General features: G+C 42.9%; 1 protein-coding gene across 1 annotated transcript in view; it reads right to left on the reverse strand.

Moving 5' to 3' along the window:
- The window catches only part of ACSS1 (acyl-CoA synthetase short chain family member 1), a 1,294,163-nt gene that overhangs the window by 612,779 nt on the left and 662,916 nt on the right, over positions 1-18,468 (reverse strand). The window contains exon 6 of the mRNA XM_078649067.1: positions 7,859-8,006. Within this exon, the coding sequence (XP_078505193.1) occupies positions 7,859-8,006 (148 nt within the window). The remainder of the gene's footprint in view (positions 1-7,858; positions 8,007-18,468) is intronic.

Genomic DNA, 18,468 nt, shown 5'->3' on the forward strand with positions numbered 1-18,468 from the left:
TTCCACCACTTTATGTGGTTCACATGATTAATACTAAAAATGGTGCACCAGTAAAAACTACAGGGGCTACTGCTTCTGTTGAACAGAGAGAAAAACAGTTTGAGAGAACTGTGCAGACATTTCAGATTGACCCATTACCTGTTGATTCAGTACTGACAGTGATACCTCCAGGTGTTACTGCTTCAAATGTGCCTGATTCAGTTCAAGAATTACAAACTGCAGATGCACAGATACAGCCTAGAAAAATTACGACTGTCCCAATTAATATAGTCCCTACTGAAAAGGTTCAAAGAGCTGCAGAATCAGAGAATATGGCAGGGTTTATTTCAGAAACTCAGAATTCACAGATTATTGAACAAAGACTACCCAAGACAGATCAAGCACTAAAAGATGAGGGGAAAATGGCATTTACAACATCTACATCTGCATCCCAGGATAAAATAAATATATTTGAAAATGGGATTTTTCAAACCTGCTTTGAGGAAGCAGCAGTGATTAAAAAGATAGAAAACATGGGAGAACATATTAACACAGGCCCTGAAAAAGAGAAACAGCTTAGTGTTTTAAATTCAACATTTGAACATGGAGAAATTAACAGTCTCTGCTGTTTAAATAATGAAAATGTAAACCAGTGTCAGGAAAAAGAATTAATTTCCCTGAATAAGGAATCAGCTGCATGTGCATTAACTACACACAATGGACTGACAGATTTGGCTCAAAAATATGAAACTGATGTTTCAGGAAGTTTTCCATCTCAGAAAAGTTTCAGGGTACATATGAATGATGAAGCACATGAGAAAATGTGTTCTTCAGGATTGCATTTGCACAATGCAGAAATAAAATATATTTTTTAATGCAATGGGTTTGAGAAATTAGTAAACAAGTGGGCAAGAAAACATGAGAAGAAAAAAAAACACCAGACCTAGCAAGGAAAATGGATAAGGAAAAGAAGCCACCAGATATAATTGAGAAAAATAATAAGCTTAATGAGGGAGAAGCTTTTGCTTACTCATTGAGAGAAATGGTGGGAGAAGTGCATGTTCATATGCCACAGAATAAAAGTGAACTTGCAGCATTTCTGAACACAATCCCACAATTGAGAGACACATTTATGCTGTGGTACCCACAAGTTGATGGATTGGAGGAAATATTGAAAGAGTTGTGCATTAATTTGGAAATGTTCTTTTATATTGCCATGCTGACTAAATTGTGGTTTGAATCTAAAGTTGTTGTTCAAGGGCCAGGTGAGGAGACAGTGAAAAGGGTTTGCATGAATGCACCATCATTTTCTGTTGTTATGGAGGAAAATATAGCAGTGATTTATTTCCTAAAGGGCAGAGTGCTAGCAAAGGATGTTGATTAAGTACAGATTAAAAGAACACAGGATGGAAGTAAAGGTGTTTTGGTTAGTGCAAATTCAGGTATGGATGTTGTACTGCTGAAAAATGTGTCCTTTTGCCATCTTTATAACAGATTTGAGCATTGGAAGAAGAAAAATACATTTAAACATGATGCACAAAAACATGGAGAAATGCAGGTGCAAAATATGCCAGTTAAGCAAATGCAAATGTCAGTACAGGTACCAATGGCAGGAATTTGTCAAGCACAAATGGTCCCACAAAATATGGAAAATGCTCAAATTAATTTAAATAAGGTGTCCAGAGCAAATGTGAATTATTTCCAGAGATAAAAACAGAACCCAGTCCAACAGGTTACTATGTTTGCAAATGAGAGTTTTAACACTCACAATTCTGAATCTACCAATTCCATTGTGAAGGCAGTGGAAAGTTCAGATTTAGTTGCAGGAGTTTAAAAAAAAGAAATTACAAACCCAGTTTTAGAAAAATGTGCCCCAAAATTAGGCCCATTTGAGGAAAATTGCAAAACTGTTGTCTGTGACTCAGGCCTAGCAGGAAAACAATTATTTTGCACATTAAGCAGCTCAGATTACTGTACATCAGATAATGTTATTTTTCAGATTCCTGATGAGGATGTACATTTTAAAATGGCCCAAAAAGAGAAAGATGTAGCATTATTTTCAGAAAAGACAGTTGAAAAATTACCTTCTGATTTGGAAAAAATAATAAACACAGAAATAAGAGAGTTCACAGAGAAGGATGTCAGATTAATAAAATGTGCAGAACATGTCTTATTAAAATTTGAACCAGATGACATGTATTCAGGAACACAATCAGTTGCAGGAATTTTACCAGTAAAATAATTTTTGATGGAATTGATTAGAAGTTTGTGTAACTTTCTGATCACAGGTTCACAGAAAATAAATGAAAAGAACAGAATAGTGCAGGAGATTAAAAGCATATTTTTTCCATGTTGTCCTGTGGTACCGAATTCAGCCAATATATTTTTGCACATTCCATGTGGTGAAGAATGGCTTTTTTTTATTGATTTTTGCCAAGTTCATGTCACAGTGCCATTGGATGAGAATGGTCAGGAGTACTGTCAAAAAGAAGATGAATACCTGGGACACAAAATTGGAAAGGGAGGTAGAAAGGTGTCACCAGAGAAGGTGGAAATAATTTCCAAGATGAATCCACCTCAAATTCAGAAAGAAGTCAGGACATTTTTGGGAATGGTTAGCTGCTGTAGAGAGTGGTTACTAAACCTTTCCCTAGTGGCTAAGCCTTTTCTGAGGCTGACACACTCTGGTGTGTCTGATCCGCTTCCATTGGACAACAATTGCACAAAAGCATTCCTAGAGTTGAAAGAGAAAAAATGTCGCGCCCCAGCACTAGGAATGAAAGTTTATTTGAAAGAAAATACACTAATTTGCAGTGAGAGGGAGGGCTGCGCTCTCTCATTGCCTATTGAAACAGATGACTGTGTTCAAAGGTCTGTGATGTATTGCCCAATGACCTTTGACCCTAACTTCACAGAAATGTCAGCAAATGAATTGGATTATGATGAAACTGAATATGAGTGTCTAAATATCATGAAAATATGCATAAAGCCAAATTCAGACTTTAAGGATGAACGTCTGAGTCAGCCCAACAATGTCCGTTTTGTAGATGGCCCATGTTTGAAAGCTGACACATTAAAAGCAGCACATGCTGTGCTCCTTATACATGATGTTGTCAAAGCTTCATGGCTTTTAGTAATTACCCCAGCCCAAAATTCGAAATTGATTGCCCTTACCATAACATGCAGTATATCTGCTCAATTGGGAGTCACTGTTGTCATGGGAGAGAGAAATGCTAATTCAGTTGCACAAATTTGTGTTCTGTTAGCACATACATTCAATGGAATCTTCACAGATGAATTAAAAGAGGCCCAAGAAAATATTTTTGATGCAGCACAACAGGGTTGTATCAGAACTGTTTTTGAGAAAAATGACAACTGCAAAGTGGCAAATGTGTTATTGTAAAGACTGATGCCCAGGTATAGATTGCCAGTTTCTCTGAAATCCGATCATAATGGGGTCTCAAAGATAATGAGTGCAGAACAACAGATTGGACAAGGAATGGATTGTAGCTATCTGCCTGAAGTGTCAAGCATAATAAAGCAACACAATGGCAGCACTGAGTTACCTTTTGCAAAAGACTGTGTTTCAGCAACACTAAAGTGGCTTGAAAATGCATATGCAAATGCACTTGTGGAAAACACTGATGAGAACACTAGCCATTGCTGTGTAGGTCTGGTTGATGTACAGTGTGCAGTTTCTCACCAGAACGCAGCTGCTACACAAGATCTGCATAATGGATGGTGCAACAGCTTTGATCGGAGAGATGCTGTGGTGAAACATCTGAATCTGATCAAAGTGAAAATAAGAGTGAAAGGCCTTGGTTGAAAAAGTGCAAAGGATTGATGGTGCTCTGTCAGAGTTTCTCAGCACCTAAGTAGTCTAATTGCATAGAAAAAGTACAGAATGCCACACTGTATGAACCATTCTGATAGCAAGCTGATGACAAAGAGCAAAGAAATGCTGAAACTGTTCTATTGAATTCTCTTTTTATTATTTTAGTTAATTATTTTACAGAAGACTGACTGTTCCAAGAAGCTACTTACAGATCTCTGCACTAAAACATTTGAGCTTGGCTATATATGATCTGATTACAGACCAAACTTGTGTTTGCCTTAGAAATAGAAGTAACATTGTTATATGCTCAGCTTTTGCAATTTAAAAAAAAAAAAGATATTGTCACTTGTGAAATGAAATTTGTGATGAATTATAAATCATTTTATTATGATTTGAATCATCAGAAGGGTGGATTGGTGGAGCAGATTTCATCTGCAGTCAGGCATTATTTTATTTTTGTGCTACAGACAGACTGCATTTAAATTGCCTCGCACATTTTGGTGCAAGTTTAAAACATGGCACATGAAAAACATGAAAGTGAGGCCTATTCAGTCTGAAATGCTTTTGCTGAATTAACATGTGTTTTTCCAATGTAGAGAAAAGTGGCCTTTTTACCTTTGAAGATTAATAGAATGTGTTTCTCTCTTCCCAGCTCATCCCATGTAATCTAAATTCACTATTTCTGTCTTAAAGGACTTTGACTTGTTGCATGTTTTGATAAATATTTTCAGTTAAATAACACCTCTTTTTATAATGTGTGTGAATTAACAAATGCACCAAACACTGCATCTTGTCATAAATAATAGAAAAGCTGCTTGAAACTAATAGCTTGGCTAGGTAAACATTTATAAGGGGTATTAGTATGGAGTTTGGAAACATAATGGGCTGATTTACAGGAAATTAATATTATCTTTGTGTTTGTTTTATTTTTGGGGCCTACAATTAAATGGCTGCCTGTGAAACCAGCAAGGCTATGGCTTGCATTAAAGAGAAGAGAGCATGCGCAGACACCAGCTTTCCTAAAGAAGTCAAGGACATCTTGAACTGTACATTCTTGTGATTCTGCCAATGTACCAGTGTTAGTTAAAAGTGTCCATCTGACTGCGCTGAGAAGGGAAGGAAGAGAATTAGAATGAAACATTTTTCCTAGTAAATGTTGCAAATGTTTATAAATGTAGTTATTCATGTATGCTTCTTTTGTTAAAACTGGTAAAGTCAGGATTTTAGAATGAGTCAGGGTAGTGAGAACTCATGCCATCATGACTGACCAATCACGTACAGGTTTTCCTGAAAGATGCTACATCTTTGTGTAGTCTGCCAATAATTAGAGTATAAAATAATGTCCTCTCTGGATGGGGGCTGGCTTTTCTCAGCTCAGCTGGCTTCTATGGGTTAGGTACGCGAAACGTCCCGGGAGATTGCTGAAGGGGAGGTGCGTCCGAGGAGAGTCAGGGGGAGGTTTCTTGCTTCCACGTCATATCTTGGCACTGCAGGCCACATTCCTTTGAGGTCTGGTGAAGGGCGGGCTGTCTCCCTCCTTTTTGCTCTTTAGACACAGGGATGCACAGAGCAGCAACAGATAGAAAGGCTCTTTAGATTTAGATGCTAAACTTTGAGTTTATGCTTTGACTAAATAATTAAGTCTGAAAAGATTTATTTGATTTATGCATTTATTTCTCTTAATGGGAGATTTTTGCAAACTATTTAATTATTGATTAGCTTTGCAAGACTATTTTTCTTAGAAACTCTTTAAGAATTGTGACTGAAATTTTGTGCCACATTTTCTTCCCTACATGTTATGCTTATTTGCAGACTGTAATGTGTTCTTTATTAATGCTATTTTTCCTGTTTTCCAAATTCGGTAACCTGATTGATATTTTACTAATGAATAAAGGGTCAGAGAAAAATTAACTTTTAAGTCTCCTGAAGGTAATACATGGTGTGAAGGGCCCAACACCTTTTGAGCGGTAAATTAGAGGTAGCATGAAGGTTTTACATTGAGAAACTACCAGAAGAAATTACCGCTCCATCAGGAGCACATCCACTTTGACACTGATCAGCAGTGGCAAAGTGCCCAAAGCATCTAATGCAGCAAAACAAAATCCATCACAGCATCAAAAATAGAGGAGGTAAAGGCCAAATGGTAGGGGTAACCATGCCAAGGAATGGCAGGTCTAACAGTTTTCAAAATAGGCTTTTTTTAGTTCTGCAAATGTTTTGTGAATTCCAAATTATATTTATGCGAAGGCAATTGCGCAAATGTAATTGTACACAGTGAAAAATTTGCACATGTAAAAATGCAATCACATTAGCTCAGTTGCGCTTTTGTTTAATTTTAATGTTTTCCACAAGGACATTAATTTTTCTCATAGAAAACGTTCCTCCTCTCCCTCACCAGTTTTAGTGAGGTTCCCTTGAACTTCTTGCCCTGGAATCATATTTACTCCTATCATGTACATTAGTAAGTCTCCAAGTGTCTGCAGGCTAGGAATAGATCATGGACAGGTTTGTGAATAGCAACAGTTTCATGGGTTTGTGAGTATTTACAAACTTTCCAGGTCTCCTTTCATGAGAACATGTACTCATGCCTCAATTTAACACATATAAAGGTAATATCATATGTGAGTAAACCCCAAGTGCATAGTCTCATTCTGGAAAGCTCAAGAGTGAATTTGCACCAAATTCAACATTTGAGAATGCTTGTTAAACTTACATGCATAAATGGCTTTGTAAATGAGGGATTCTGTATATCTAAGATTGCCTTCTCATTTCATACCTTGAAAATGAGTTCGGGCTTTTGGGTTTGGCATAACTTTTACCACAGAGATATTTTTTAATGTTGGTTTAGGCCACAGATTAACAAGGCTGGGAAAACTGGATCCTACAACACCATTTGTCCTTTAGGTGCAGGATAAGGGTGAGAAGATTATAAGCGGTTTCCATAAACATAGTATAGCAGACAAAGATCTTTACTTTGGCTGCAGATGAATGGCGTGGCAAAAACAAGCAAAAAGATAGCAGAATTCAGTGAAGCTGCACGGCATTGAAGCTTCACTGATTGATATGAGTTCAGGAGACGAAACTCTTGAGAACATCAAAGGTTCCAGCTTTTTGGGGTTAAATAAACAGAAATTACCTGTGCTGCTCCCCACTGGCAGACGCTGCCCTTCTGGTGACACTATACAAAAGGGCAATCCACTCTTGGACAGGTTCGCAACACTTACCTGCATGGAACCAGCACAGAATATAAATGAAGAGGTCCACTGAGATGGGAAAAATCGTGCAATTCCAGTCGTTTTGTGGAAATGTGCTATGGATCTTGTCTGGAGCCTATATTTCGAAGCTTTACAATGAACTACTTCCGTAATCTAGGAATTTGTTCTAAGACACATCTCTCGATATCCAGAAAAACCATCGATATGCTCTTGGTTCAGCATTTTTTATTATCTTTTTCAATTAATCAATGTTGCATTGCATAGTATACAGTAAGTATCACTACTTATAAAATATTATGTGATTAAGCACAAGTAAATAGGTTAATTGTATTAGTCTCATAAGCTCTTAGCCATGTGATGTTACTTTCGAGCGGCATGACAAAGAGTTGACATAGGATAATAAGAGCTAAGAAAAATGTAAAATATAGCCATGAAGAAGCAGTGTTAATACTTTGAAACACGTGTTGGGTGTACACCCAAAAAGACAGTTACACATTGGAAGGATAACAGCTTTGAAATATGGAGTTCATCACTCGTTTTCTCATCCGTTATATAGGAATTGGGATGTTGATGTGAAAGAAGTCAACAATGTGTATTTGTGATAATTAAGTTTGTATGTCTTGATGCTTTTTCATTTGCAATGAATTAATACAAATTTAAAAACATCACAAACCATGTAATTGTTTGTACTATTGCCGCTCCGTTTGCTCAACTGTTGCATTATTGAGAACATGTCATGGTTAACATTTGACAAGTAACAAGCCTAATGTGTGCTTTAATCTTGGAATAAACTGCATAAACTAGCAATGGTGCTAAATTGAGCTCTCACCTGGGTCAGGATAAATTGGAGTGCTCTCAAACAAGACAGTGGTGGCCCCATTGCACAGGGGCCCATATACAACATAGCTGTGCCCAGTGATCCAGCCGATATCAGCCACACAGCCAAATACATCACCTTGCTTGTAGTCAAACACATACTGCAAAGAAAAAGAAACTAAATGAGACTTAATTTTTACATTTAGAAATCAAATTCTGTAACTGTGCCCTATTATAAACCAAATGTCTTTTTGAATAATAAAGTGGTTCATCCTAATTGAAACATTCCCTCCATCATGTTTTGCCTTTGTTCGTGATAGAGTACTGAGCGAGTTGTAGGAACTTTCTGTGCCTTAACCACTTAAACTGTCTCTCACATAGGAGGCACATTAGGTTGAGATCATACCTGGTGCTGCATGTTTTCCTTTTGAGAGGAGATGTGATCAGCAGTTTGAATTTTGACTATTGCGCAAATGTGTATTATTAGTAGAGGTGGATGGTAGTTCACCACAAATAATAATGGCACTATTCTTGTTAAATCCAGTAAAGGGTTCAGTAACTTAAACCTAAGCTCACCCCTGGTAGCTATGGCACAGGGCACTGAGAATACTTGACGAACAAAATGACAAAACATCCAATAAGGGGGACCCAAGAAACTGATTTTTAAAGTTTTAAATAAAAATAGCTCCAGAAAGCCTTAATAGCAATTCACGGTCATCTGGTTGCACTTGACCGGTACCTAGGCACGGGTTAATGACAACTGTTATGGAGCAGGTTGGATACAGATATCAGAGTGGTCCTGGTTAGAGGTTTTACCTTCCGGCTTAGCCCCTGAGATGGAAGTCAGAAACCTGCAGGGGGGGGGGCAAAGCAGCAGGCTGTGGTCAAGATGGATTCCACAAGGCTGGATAGCAATGAGGCAAAGTATTGGTGAAGCCGTTGACCTTTAGTGGAAAAGCTCAGAGTGGGAGAAATTCACAATTTTTCACCCAAAGAAGGTCCCTTGCCAGCCGGATACTTTGGCGTCTTCGTCTGGTGAAGACTTCTACTTTCAGACTTAGTCACACTTTCAGAGCTCGCATTCCTGAGGTTTGTAAGTCTGAAAGTTGTAGCAGAACAAGGCTCCATCATGCTGGATACCTTCTCCGCAAAAAGAACAGATGATGGACGGAATGCTGAACAATGCAAACATTAATCCTCAGTCATAAGGATCTGGGTTTAATCCATTGTTCTCCGCTGCATACAGCAGAAATCGATTTGCTGCTGCAGAAAATCTCAGAGCAGGAGCAGCCTGAATTTTGGCCCAGTGGCAATGTATCTTTGCTGGATTGAATTGCCATGTTTACCATAGTCTCCTGTCAATTCTCCAGGCAAAAAGTATTGTAACATTTTTTAAGTCCCAGATTTTAAGGTTAAGCAGGAGGTGTACACTACAACACCAGCCAAGGTTCGCAGGACCTCAGCAACAGCACTTGGTGGTCAGGACTTGCTGCAACAGAAGCCACTAGAAGCAACAAGGACAGGCCCAGTTGGAACTGGTCATCTGGTGTCTTCCGGGAAAGTGGGCTTTTTGCAGCTTTTGGGTCCCTGTAGATTAACAGGAGGTCAGCCAACTGACCCCTGAAGTCCACTGTTTTTGTACTGGGTACAAGTAGGAGCAAGTACAGCCCCTAGGGTCCTCCTCACAAGTCTCGACAGCCGGTGCAGTCATTCTTCTGTTTTTTACAGGTCCAGTAATGTTCCAAAGAGGGTACCGGGTTGCACATTTATGCCAAGAGCTAGCCTGTAGATGGGGGAACTCCTGACCACTCCCCAACAAAATGGGGGAAAGGTTCCCACGGCTTACCTTATTCACTTATACAGCACTTCCTATGTGTTTTACTGTAAACTATCCCTCAGTACCCCTCTCTAAAAACCAATATTGCAGAACCTTTCTTCCTCTGTGCAGAGCTCCTTATGTCCACTCAGAGGTGTGGCTATGATAACAGCCAAACCCCCTGTTGTGGTCACTCCAAAAGAAGGTCTATAGTAGCTCCCTCTTCTGCTGGGTTGGAGGTAGACTAGCTATGAAGACATAAGGGTGTCAGGCATAGGTGTTAGTTACAGCTGCCAGTAACAGGCAAGGCATCCTTTGAAGATCAGGAAGTGGTTGGTCAGAGACCCAGGCCCTCTTGGTTAGGGAGGAAAATATCTCCCTACTCTTAAGCCTTTTGTCCGATGTCTGGGAGCAATCAATACTTCACCACAGGGAATCCATCAACAGGTGACACTGAACACTAGCAGAAAGGTACTTTTGGCTTGGGCAGTAAAACGGCAAGTTTCTAAAAGTGTAATTTTCAAAATAGTCATTTAAAATGCAACTTGCCCAATAAGTTGAATTTTAAATTACTGTTAAAATGGATCTTTGAATCATTTTTCTAGGTACTCCTCAACTGAAGTTAAGCATTTCAAGATGTTATAATGTAACCAAATGCTTTCCTACAGGAGAGGCAGGCTTACCACAGTGAAAAACAACTTGTAAGGTTTTTCACTGCCAGGACATGTGAAACATAAAATATATGTGTTCTGCTTTGTAAATACTATGCACCTTGCCCTATGTGCATTTAGGAACTACCATGCGCATGACTTCCAAGTATTAAAAAGGAAGGATTAGGCCTGGCAAAGGTTTATTTTACCATGTCGAATTGGCAGTGTAGGGCCTGGCCTGGAGACATGCTTTGCATTGTTGCTTTGGTGGTGGCACAACATGGGCTGTAGTCTACTTTTGACCAAAAACCAGCAGGAAAATCTAGCAAAAAGTGTGGTTTACCAGGCAAAAGCAGTATTCCCATAACTATCCCTTGAGAAGAGACAAAAAATAATTTGCATGTGTTTGGTCTTCTTATGTGATGGCACAGAAAGTCAAAATTAGATTATGTGGAATGCTAAGCGAATATAGAACAAATGACACTCACAATTAATGGCACAATCACATGTGCACCTAGCTTTTAGTTTACTTTGCAACACTTCACATATGTGCAGCTGTGCATCTTTATCCAATATATGAATAGCCTCTGCCATACATGCAGCAACATTAAAAAAAACTCCTTCCACATAGATCGCTCCACATTCACACATTTTCGCCCCACTGCTACAGAAGTAAAGTGTAAGCCTAAGTATCGTATCACCTACTCATTTCAATTTTCTACATGCCAATGCACCACAACAAAACACAATACCAGTGCAACTCGAAACACTACCCACGTAAGTGACACCAGAGACACACACCCTTCCATCCAAAAATGCTCCCTGGAGTGGTATGCTATCAGTCAGCAAATGTGCATTACCACCTTGTCAGGGGTATGAAGTGCTATATAACGGCAGCCACAATACAGTTTGTGACAATACCCAGATTAATTACCGGCTGGTGGTACCAATTTACGCACTCCGTCTTTCCCTTTTTGTTATTCTACCTAAATTTGATTGGCATGTACATTGATACAGGCATGTTAAACAAGCTTTCCTATAAATTAACATACAGCATGCAGGGCCAATAAATGAACAAATAGCAAGATGAACATATAGCTTGCTCTGCCAATAACACAATAAATGCAAAGGTAAGAATTGTTTAGAAGTAGTTTAAATGTGGGAAACATTCATTTTAGAGACTATTTTAAGAGACTAATTCAAGTGTTTTTTGTCTTAAAAGTAGTAGGTCCAGAGAGATCAACAGCGACACCCCGGGCACCCACTCTGTCTGTAGTGACATGAAGATTTGCCGCTTTAAAGGATCAGTTCTTAAATGTTTGCCCATGGATCAGTAAAGAGTATTCCAAACTTACGTTTGACTTGTAACATTGTTTGAAATGTATTGGGATTTGAGGACCCTGTCATAGGGCGTAGAGGTCCTCCCCAGTTACATAATTATAAAAGGATGACAGAATTGTGCAATTTACACGACAACTGGCTGGGTGATTTTGTTAACATCTATTGAATTGGGAGGGGGCATTCTTTTTCGATCGTTGCATGCCCATGGGTTGCGCGGTCTCATGCGCCTACTTTGAGGCATTCAGTTCCTTTCTCCAATGGGCCCTCACGGCCAGGCATGGTATTCACCAAGTCACCCACTATCTAGACGACTTCCTCTTTTTTGGCAGGGAGGGTTCTCAGGAATGCGCAGAGGCCCTACAGGCCTTTGAAGTCATGTCGGAACATTTAGGTGTTCTATTAGCACCTGGAAAAACTGAAGGACCTGCTCAGATACTGACATTCCTGGGCATAGAACTTGACACAATCAGAGGAGAATCCAGACTCCCAGCGGAGAAAGTGGGCGACCTGAGACAGGACATTAGTGCTATGATTGGCAAGGGTAGGGCAACGCTCGAAGAGGTCCAAAGGCTGTTGGGCAAATTGAACTTCGCAGCGAGGGTCATACCGGCTGGTAAGGTGTTTTCTCGCAGGTTGGCAAAGGCGACGGCCGGCGTGAGGAAGAGGCATCATTTTGTAAGGCTGGGGCCGGGGTTGCAAGCAGATCTACGAATGTGGGACGAGTTCCTGAAGAGTTTCAATGGCAAAGTGATATGGAGGGCCCCCTGGGAAAATAGCCAGGGCTTATGTCTATTTTCAGACGCATTCGGTCGAGTAGGATTTGGGGTGATTTTTCAAGAAAAATGGTGTGCCATGAAGTGGCCGGATGTGTGGCGCAAGAAGGGAGTGACCGCAAATATAACGGTCCTGGAATTATTCCCCATTGTGGTGGCACTGCATTTATGGCCAGGGGAATTGGCCAACAAGAAGGTGGTGTTCTGGTCTGATAACTTAGCGGTGGTTCATGCCATCAATGGCCTGAGTGCCAACTGCCCATTAGTCTTAAGTCTGCTGAGGGAGTTAGTGAGGGCAGGGCTGCGAAGCAACATTGAGTTCAGGGCTAGGCATGTCGAAGGTGTCAAGAATGTTGCAGCTCACGCTCTCTCTCGCTTTCAGCTGTCACGATTCCGGGAGGCCTGGCCGCAGGCGGGGGAGGAGATGACACCATTCCCGACCACCCTATGGCGGCTCCTTCAGTGGGGGAACGGTTGAAGAGGATGGGGCAACGCTCCCTGGCCCTTACAACCAGGAGAAGATATGCGGCACAAGAGACAACTTTCAGCGATGTGATCCTGTCCCTGGGAGCATCAGCATTGAGTACAGCGGAACAAGTCGAGACTTTTGTAGTATGGGCAAGGGAGGCTGGCAAGTCACACTCCTGGGTGTGCGGCCACCTGCCCCAGGAAGTGAGGATTCCCGAAAAAAGGGCAGGAATCGAGTTCCCGGCTCTCCAGCGCATGTTGGACACAGTACCGTCTGTCACGAATTCGGCATTCGAGGCCCAGCTCTTCTCGACGGCCTTTTGCTTAGCGTTCTTTGGGGCCTTTAGGGCCAGCGAGCTAGTGGCCAAATCCAAATCTGACAGATCGGGGAGGGCATTAGACATGATGGACGTCTGCGCCAGGGATCCATTGGTAATGTGGCTACGGAAATCCAAAACAGATCAAGTGGGGAAGGGCGTGTCCATCACTTTACATGCATTCGAGGATCCCAGGTATTGCCCGGTCACCTTGGTTAGGGAATACCTGAAAATCAGGCCTCGGTTAGCAGGCACCTTCCTAATTTATGCAGACGGCACACCATTGACCAAATTCCAGTTGGAGCGAGTGATGGCCTCAGTGATGACCAGGGCAGGGTTGTCAGCCACCAACGCAGGTCAGAAATTTTCAAGCCATTCCTTTAGGATAGGGGCGGCCACTGCTGCTTACAGGGCTGGGCTGGGTGAGGAAGGTGTCAAGAGGGTGGGTAGGTGGTCATCCTCTTGCTACCAGCGCTATGTCCGCCCCTGAGTTCCGGTGGACGCAGAAGGCCGTGCCTATCCACGTGGTTAGGGAAGAGGAGCATTTAGGGCGGCAGGCATGTTTCACGAAAAGTGCGTCAGAAGTGAGATTTTGGAGTGTTGGCGGTTAATTATTCAATGTCGATTTTGTTTGCAGTGCAGCAATTCATTTGTAGATGTGAGAAAAAAGCAAATAATTTTTTGGGGAGTGCAGTGTTCAACTTATAAATAAAACAGTAATGCCAATGGTGTCTTTTCTTGCAGCTGATTGTTGCGTGTGGGTGATGGGCCATTCTTACGTTACCAGGCTGGAACAGTGGGCGATGCGCAAGAGATGGGATCTGACCTTAGCGAGAACTCGAATTTTATGGCTGGGTTTCCCGGGAATGAGATGGGGTCAGCTGAGGTACAGACTTCAGCAATGTCTAGCAGCACGGGGCGGTCCTCCCAGCACCCTGATTATCCATCTAGGGGGGAACAACCTGGTCAAAGTGGGGAGGAGAGCCTTAATGGAAGCCATGCAGAGGGATGTGACAGCCATAACTAACCAATTGGGAGCCACGGAGGTAATATGGTCTGAGATTGTGCCCCGCAAGGTTTGGAGGGGAGCACGGTCGCCAGTTGCGATAAAGCAAGGCCGGAAGAGGGTCAACAGGTCCATGCAGAAATTCATGGAAAGGAGGGGCCTGGGGTTCATTAGGCATGCGCTGATACAGGAAAGGACTGAAGGATATTATGAAAGCGACGGAGTACATTTGTGTGGGCTGGGAATGGATGTCTTTCTCCTAGACCTACATGAAGCCCTGTCGGCGGCAGGGTGCTGGTAACTGGGTAGGTGGGGGGGCTCTGTCATCGACGGGGGCCTCCTCCAGAGCTGTGGCGGAGTACAGGGCGATCTGGAAGCAGATGGACAGTAGGGGTACCTCTGCGGCAGAAGGATACAGTATAAATACCTCTGCCTGGCACAGTAGGGTGCCCGAGCCAAGAACCTGGAGCCGAGGGGGTTCCAGGAAACAGCGTCGGCGCCCCGTTAGTCCTTCGGGCGGTCGGGGGGCCTGAACCGACCGGGGTGTGCCTCATCTCCCCGCCCTGACAGGGGGGGCGGGAGTATAACAAAATAAAGTGATAATGTACTGCACCGTCTGAGCATCGCCTCGCCGTGCAAGATGGCTCCTTGGGCATGCGGGTCAGCGAGAGGCTGCCGCGTTGGATCGCCTGTAAGATGACCCACCTACCAGGACCTGTGTTGTATGAAATAAACCTGCATCACTGCGTTCCCACAAATGTCTCATGGTTTCCTTGGTATGTAAGTGTATGCGCGCAGGGCGGAGTAAGCACTGATGGTGTGGGCACTATGTCTGTAGTGACATGAAGATTTGCCGCTTTAAAGGATCGGTTCTTAAATGTTTGCCCATGGATCAGTAAAGAGTATTCCAAACTTACGTTTGACTTGTAACATTGTTTGAAATGTATTGGGATTTGAGGACCCTGTCATAGGGCGTAGAGGTCCTCCCCAGTTACATAATTATAAAAGGATGACAGAATTGTGCAATTTACACGACAACTGGCTGGGTGATTTTGTTAACATCTATTGAATTTAAAAAAAACACTTCTCGAGGACGCATAGGGATTTTCTCTCAAACAAATAGTTAAAAAGGAGTAGAAGTTTGTTAATTATAGCACACATGAAGCTTGCTAGACTGGCTACAGCTTAGTAGCACTTTGCTTGGCATGGGGAAATTGAAGGTAAACATACATTTTAAAAGTGGCCTTGAAAACTGATTGTCCTTAATGGCAGAAAAACACAGTTCAGTTTACAAAATATCCCAATACGCACACATTGCCACATTTTCACAATAACTCGGATGCATCAGCTCGCTCAGCTTCTCCCCCTCTTTCTCTCCCTCAGTCATAAGATTTCGTCTCTCCTCACTAGTTCCTCTCTCCTGTCATCCTACCCACCCTTCAATATCCTCTCACCTTTTAACCAACTATCATTTTGCTCCGATTTCTGTCCGTCTCTCTCTCGTTTCTCCTTCCTCCAATAGTTTTCGCTCACTTTTCTGTTGTGCCTTGTTTACACCTTTTCCCCATTCGTCCTACATTTTCTGACTCAATCTTTGAATTCGTCCTTCGTTCCCTTCATCCCTTCCCTGCTATTCTCCAGTCCATTTTCACATCACCTCCATTTCTTAAGTGTCCGAAGAGGAGACAGTGAGGGTCACTCAGGGTTTGTTGAAGAGAGTTTAGCTGTACACTGTTGTAGCTCTCCCTCCGCCACACTTGTTGTTCAGGGGTAGGGAGGGAACCGCTAGGTTGTCCATGGCTGATCCTTCGCTGGCTCTAGGATTGGAAAACCCAGGGCCTGACGGCTCTCTGGCTACAGGACTGCTGGCTCAATGTATCAGGGGGACTGGTCCTAGGCAGGATGGGCCTTCTAATGCACATTAATCCGGCCAGGGACCACCCACAAGGGTTAAACGCTTTTCAAAAAAATATAACAAGATGGGGTGAGGCAGAGTGAGGGGTTCAGTGACCACAGCTGTGTTATATAAGAGGTAAAAGGGTGATTAGGGCAGGGCTGCTTTACAGGTGATAAGACGGTGGCACTACTGTCCAGTTGATGCGTGGCACAGTGACAAAGCCTCAGTTGTAATGGAGGTGGAAAAGAGGCCAGCATCATGTAAAGTGACAGCAAACAACTACGTGCAAAGAAAGTAAATCCCTGAGGTGAACCCATTTATATGTTTTCTTGCATTATTACTCCACGTTGTTTTCTGCGCGTTACCCTAAGCCGGGGCATCTCTACCTCCCCTTCTCCTTTCCTGCCTTGTCTGCTCCTTTCACTCCCTCTTCTTTTTCATCCCTCACCCCCTCTCTGTTTTCTGATACAAATATCTGGCAGTTGTCCATGAAATAAGTTGTAAGCAAACTCTTAGGTGGTATAGCACTGAATTCCCTAATGGTGCAATATATAACCCCATGCGTGTCATTCCAGCTGTGGGACTGATTAGCACTAACCAGCACAGAAGAGGTCACACGTCCTGGTCTCGGTGAACAGTGCACCACAGGGGCTTAAAACTCCTTTAATGAAATAATCGTGCTGCCTCCATCTTCAACATAGGTGAAGGAAAGCTTTCTTTTTGTGATACAGCAACTACCTCATGCACGCAAGAATGAGGCTCATTTCTTCTGCAATTCCTGTAGGAAAAGTGTAAGAAGTGTGGCAGTGGCAGTGGCTGTGGCTCAGTGCCTGCGTAAAACTCAGGTTTGTACCAAGTGTCGCTCTCTCACTGCCTGTGCGCGCAGCCAATGGCCCTGGACCAACAACTCCCCTCAATCCTCTGAACCTCAGTACACCGAACAAGGGGAAGACGAATAAGCAAAGCCTCTGCAAGTGTGCCTGCTGGTAGATTTCAAAGACCTAGTGGGCTACTTAGAGTTTGGCGGATGTGGGACAACCGCCAAAGATGGGTAGATGTCCTGACAGCTCTATTTAAACTGTATACATGAGTATATACTCTACGGACGTTCACCAGTATTTGGTCACCTAACCCTTGGGTACTTTCGGATCCAGCCCCTCTCAGCTGCAGGCGCTGGACTGACAGGCAGCCGCAGGCTGTGCAGGTAAGAGCGGTAGGGCGGTGGGGCCGGGTGTGGGGAGATTTCGACAGATGACTATCAGGGAAAATTATTTATTTATTAAATGTCCCCCCATCGTCGTCTGTCAAACCCCCAACCCAGCCCCACCGCTATTACCTGCATGGCCTGCGGCTGCAGACAGGCTGCCTCCTACTAGGAATAATGTTTGTCCCATCTATGCATATGCATGTCTGGCATGGGTAGGATACTGGCCCACTAGAGCTGTCACATTTGCAATGTTCAAGAGTGTTTTCTTCTTTTTATTGAGAGATAGGCTCTGAGCTGCCCCGTTTTAGACAGCTCCCCACACCTGTAGACTCCAATGCAGCCAATGAGACAACATTGGGTCTGTCACTCATCCGAAAATACATTATAAGCCTTTGGATCATCTTTCCTATTCAGAGGAGTTAGAAAGTCTGTTTCTCCGTAGGCCCCGCCCATGTGGCCTGCGCTAAGCCCACCTGCTGCTGTCCCACAACACCATCTTCCCTCTATGCATTCTCACACGCAGCTGTAAGATTCGTGAGCATCCACAGTTTTTAGGTCTCGCCTTTTCCATTCCGAAGGAATGGGAAATGGCGAGAATTCAAGTGCTCAAAATCCTTGTGAAACCACCGCTTTTTTGTGCGGTTTTCTTCGAGTTCACGTGGCCACAGGCATGCGCTTTTGGCCCATAAACTTTCATGGCCACCTGTTCCCCAATGTCCCTCCCACCCTTCCTTTGATCTTGCCGCGAGTTCTTACAGGCTAATGGCCCTCCCCCTCCCCCAGCACAGAGCGCGCATCGCTTGTTTTTTTTAGAGCGCTGTGCTCTCACAAGCACTACTTCCTACTTGTCTTTTTTTTAACATTAAATAATGGCGGCCGCGCATCTTGTTGTTGCTTGTTAAGATGTAAACTTGCTGCGGGGATGTAACCTCTTGAGCTCAGGTCAAAGTTCTATATAAATTACACAATGAAGGTAAATGTGTGTGTGTTTTTTTTCCCATTGCAGTGGGCAATGTTATTGGGCCGTTAGCAGTCTGCAGAGTGTGACATTTAATAAAACAAAAGCACACTGTAAAACTTCGGGCACAGAGTATTTATACTAGGAAACAGAGCTCAGCCAAAAGTCACGCACGTTAAACGCTTCTCTC

This window comes from Lissotriton helveticus, chromosome 6, assembly GCF_964261635.1.
Source record: "Lissotriton helveticus chromosome 6, aLisHel1.1, whole genome shotgun sequence".
In the NCBI taxonomy this organism is placed as follows: Eukaryota; Metazoa; Chordata; class Amphibia; order Caudata; family Salamandridae; genus Lissotriton; species Lissotriton helveticus.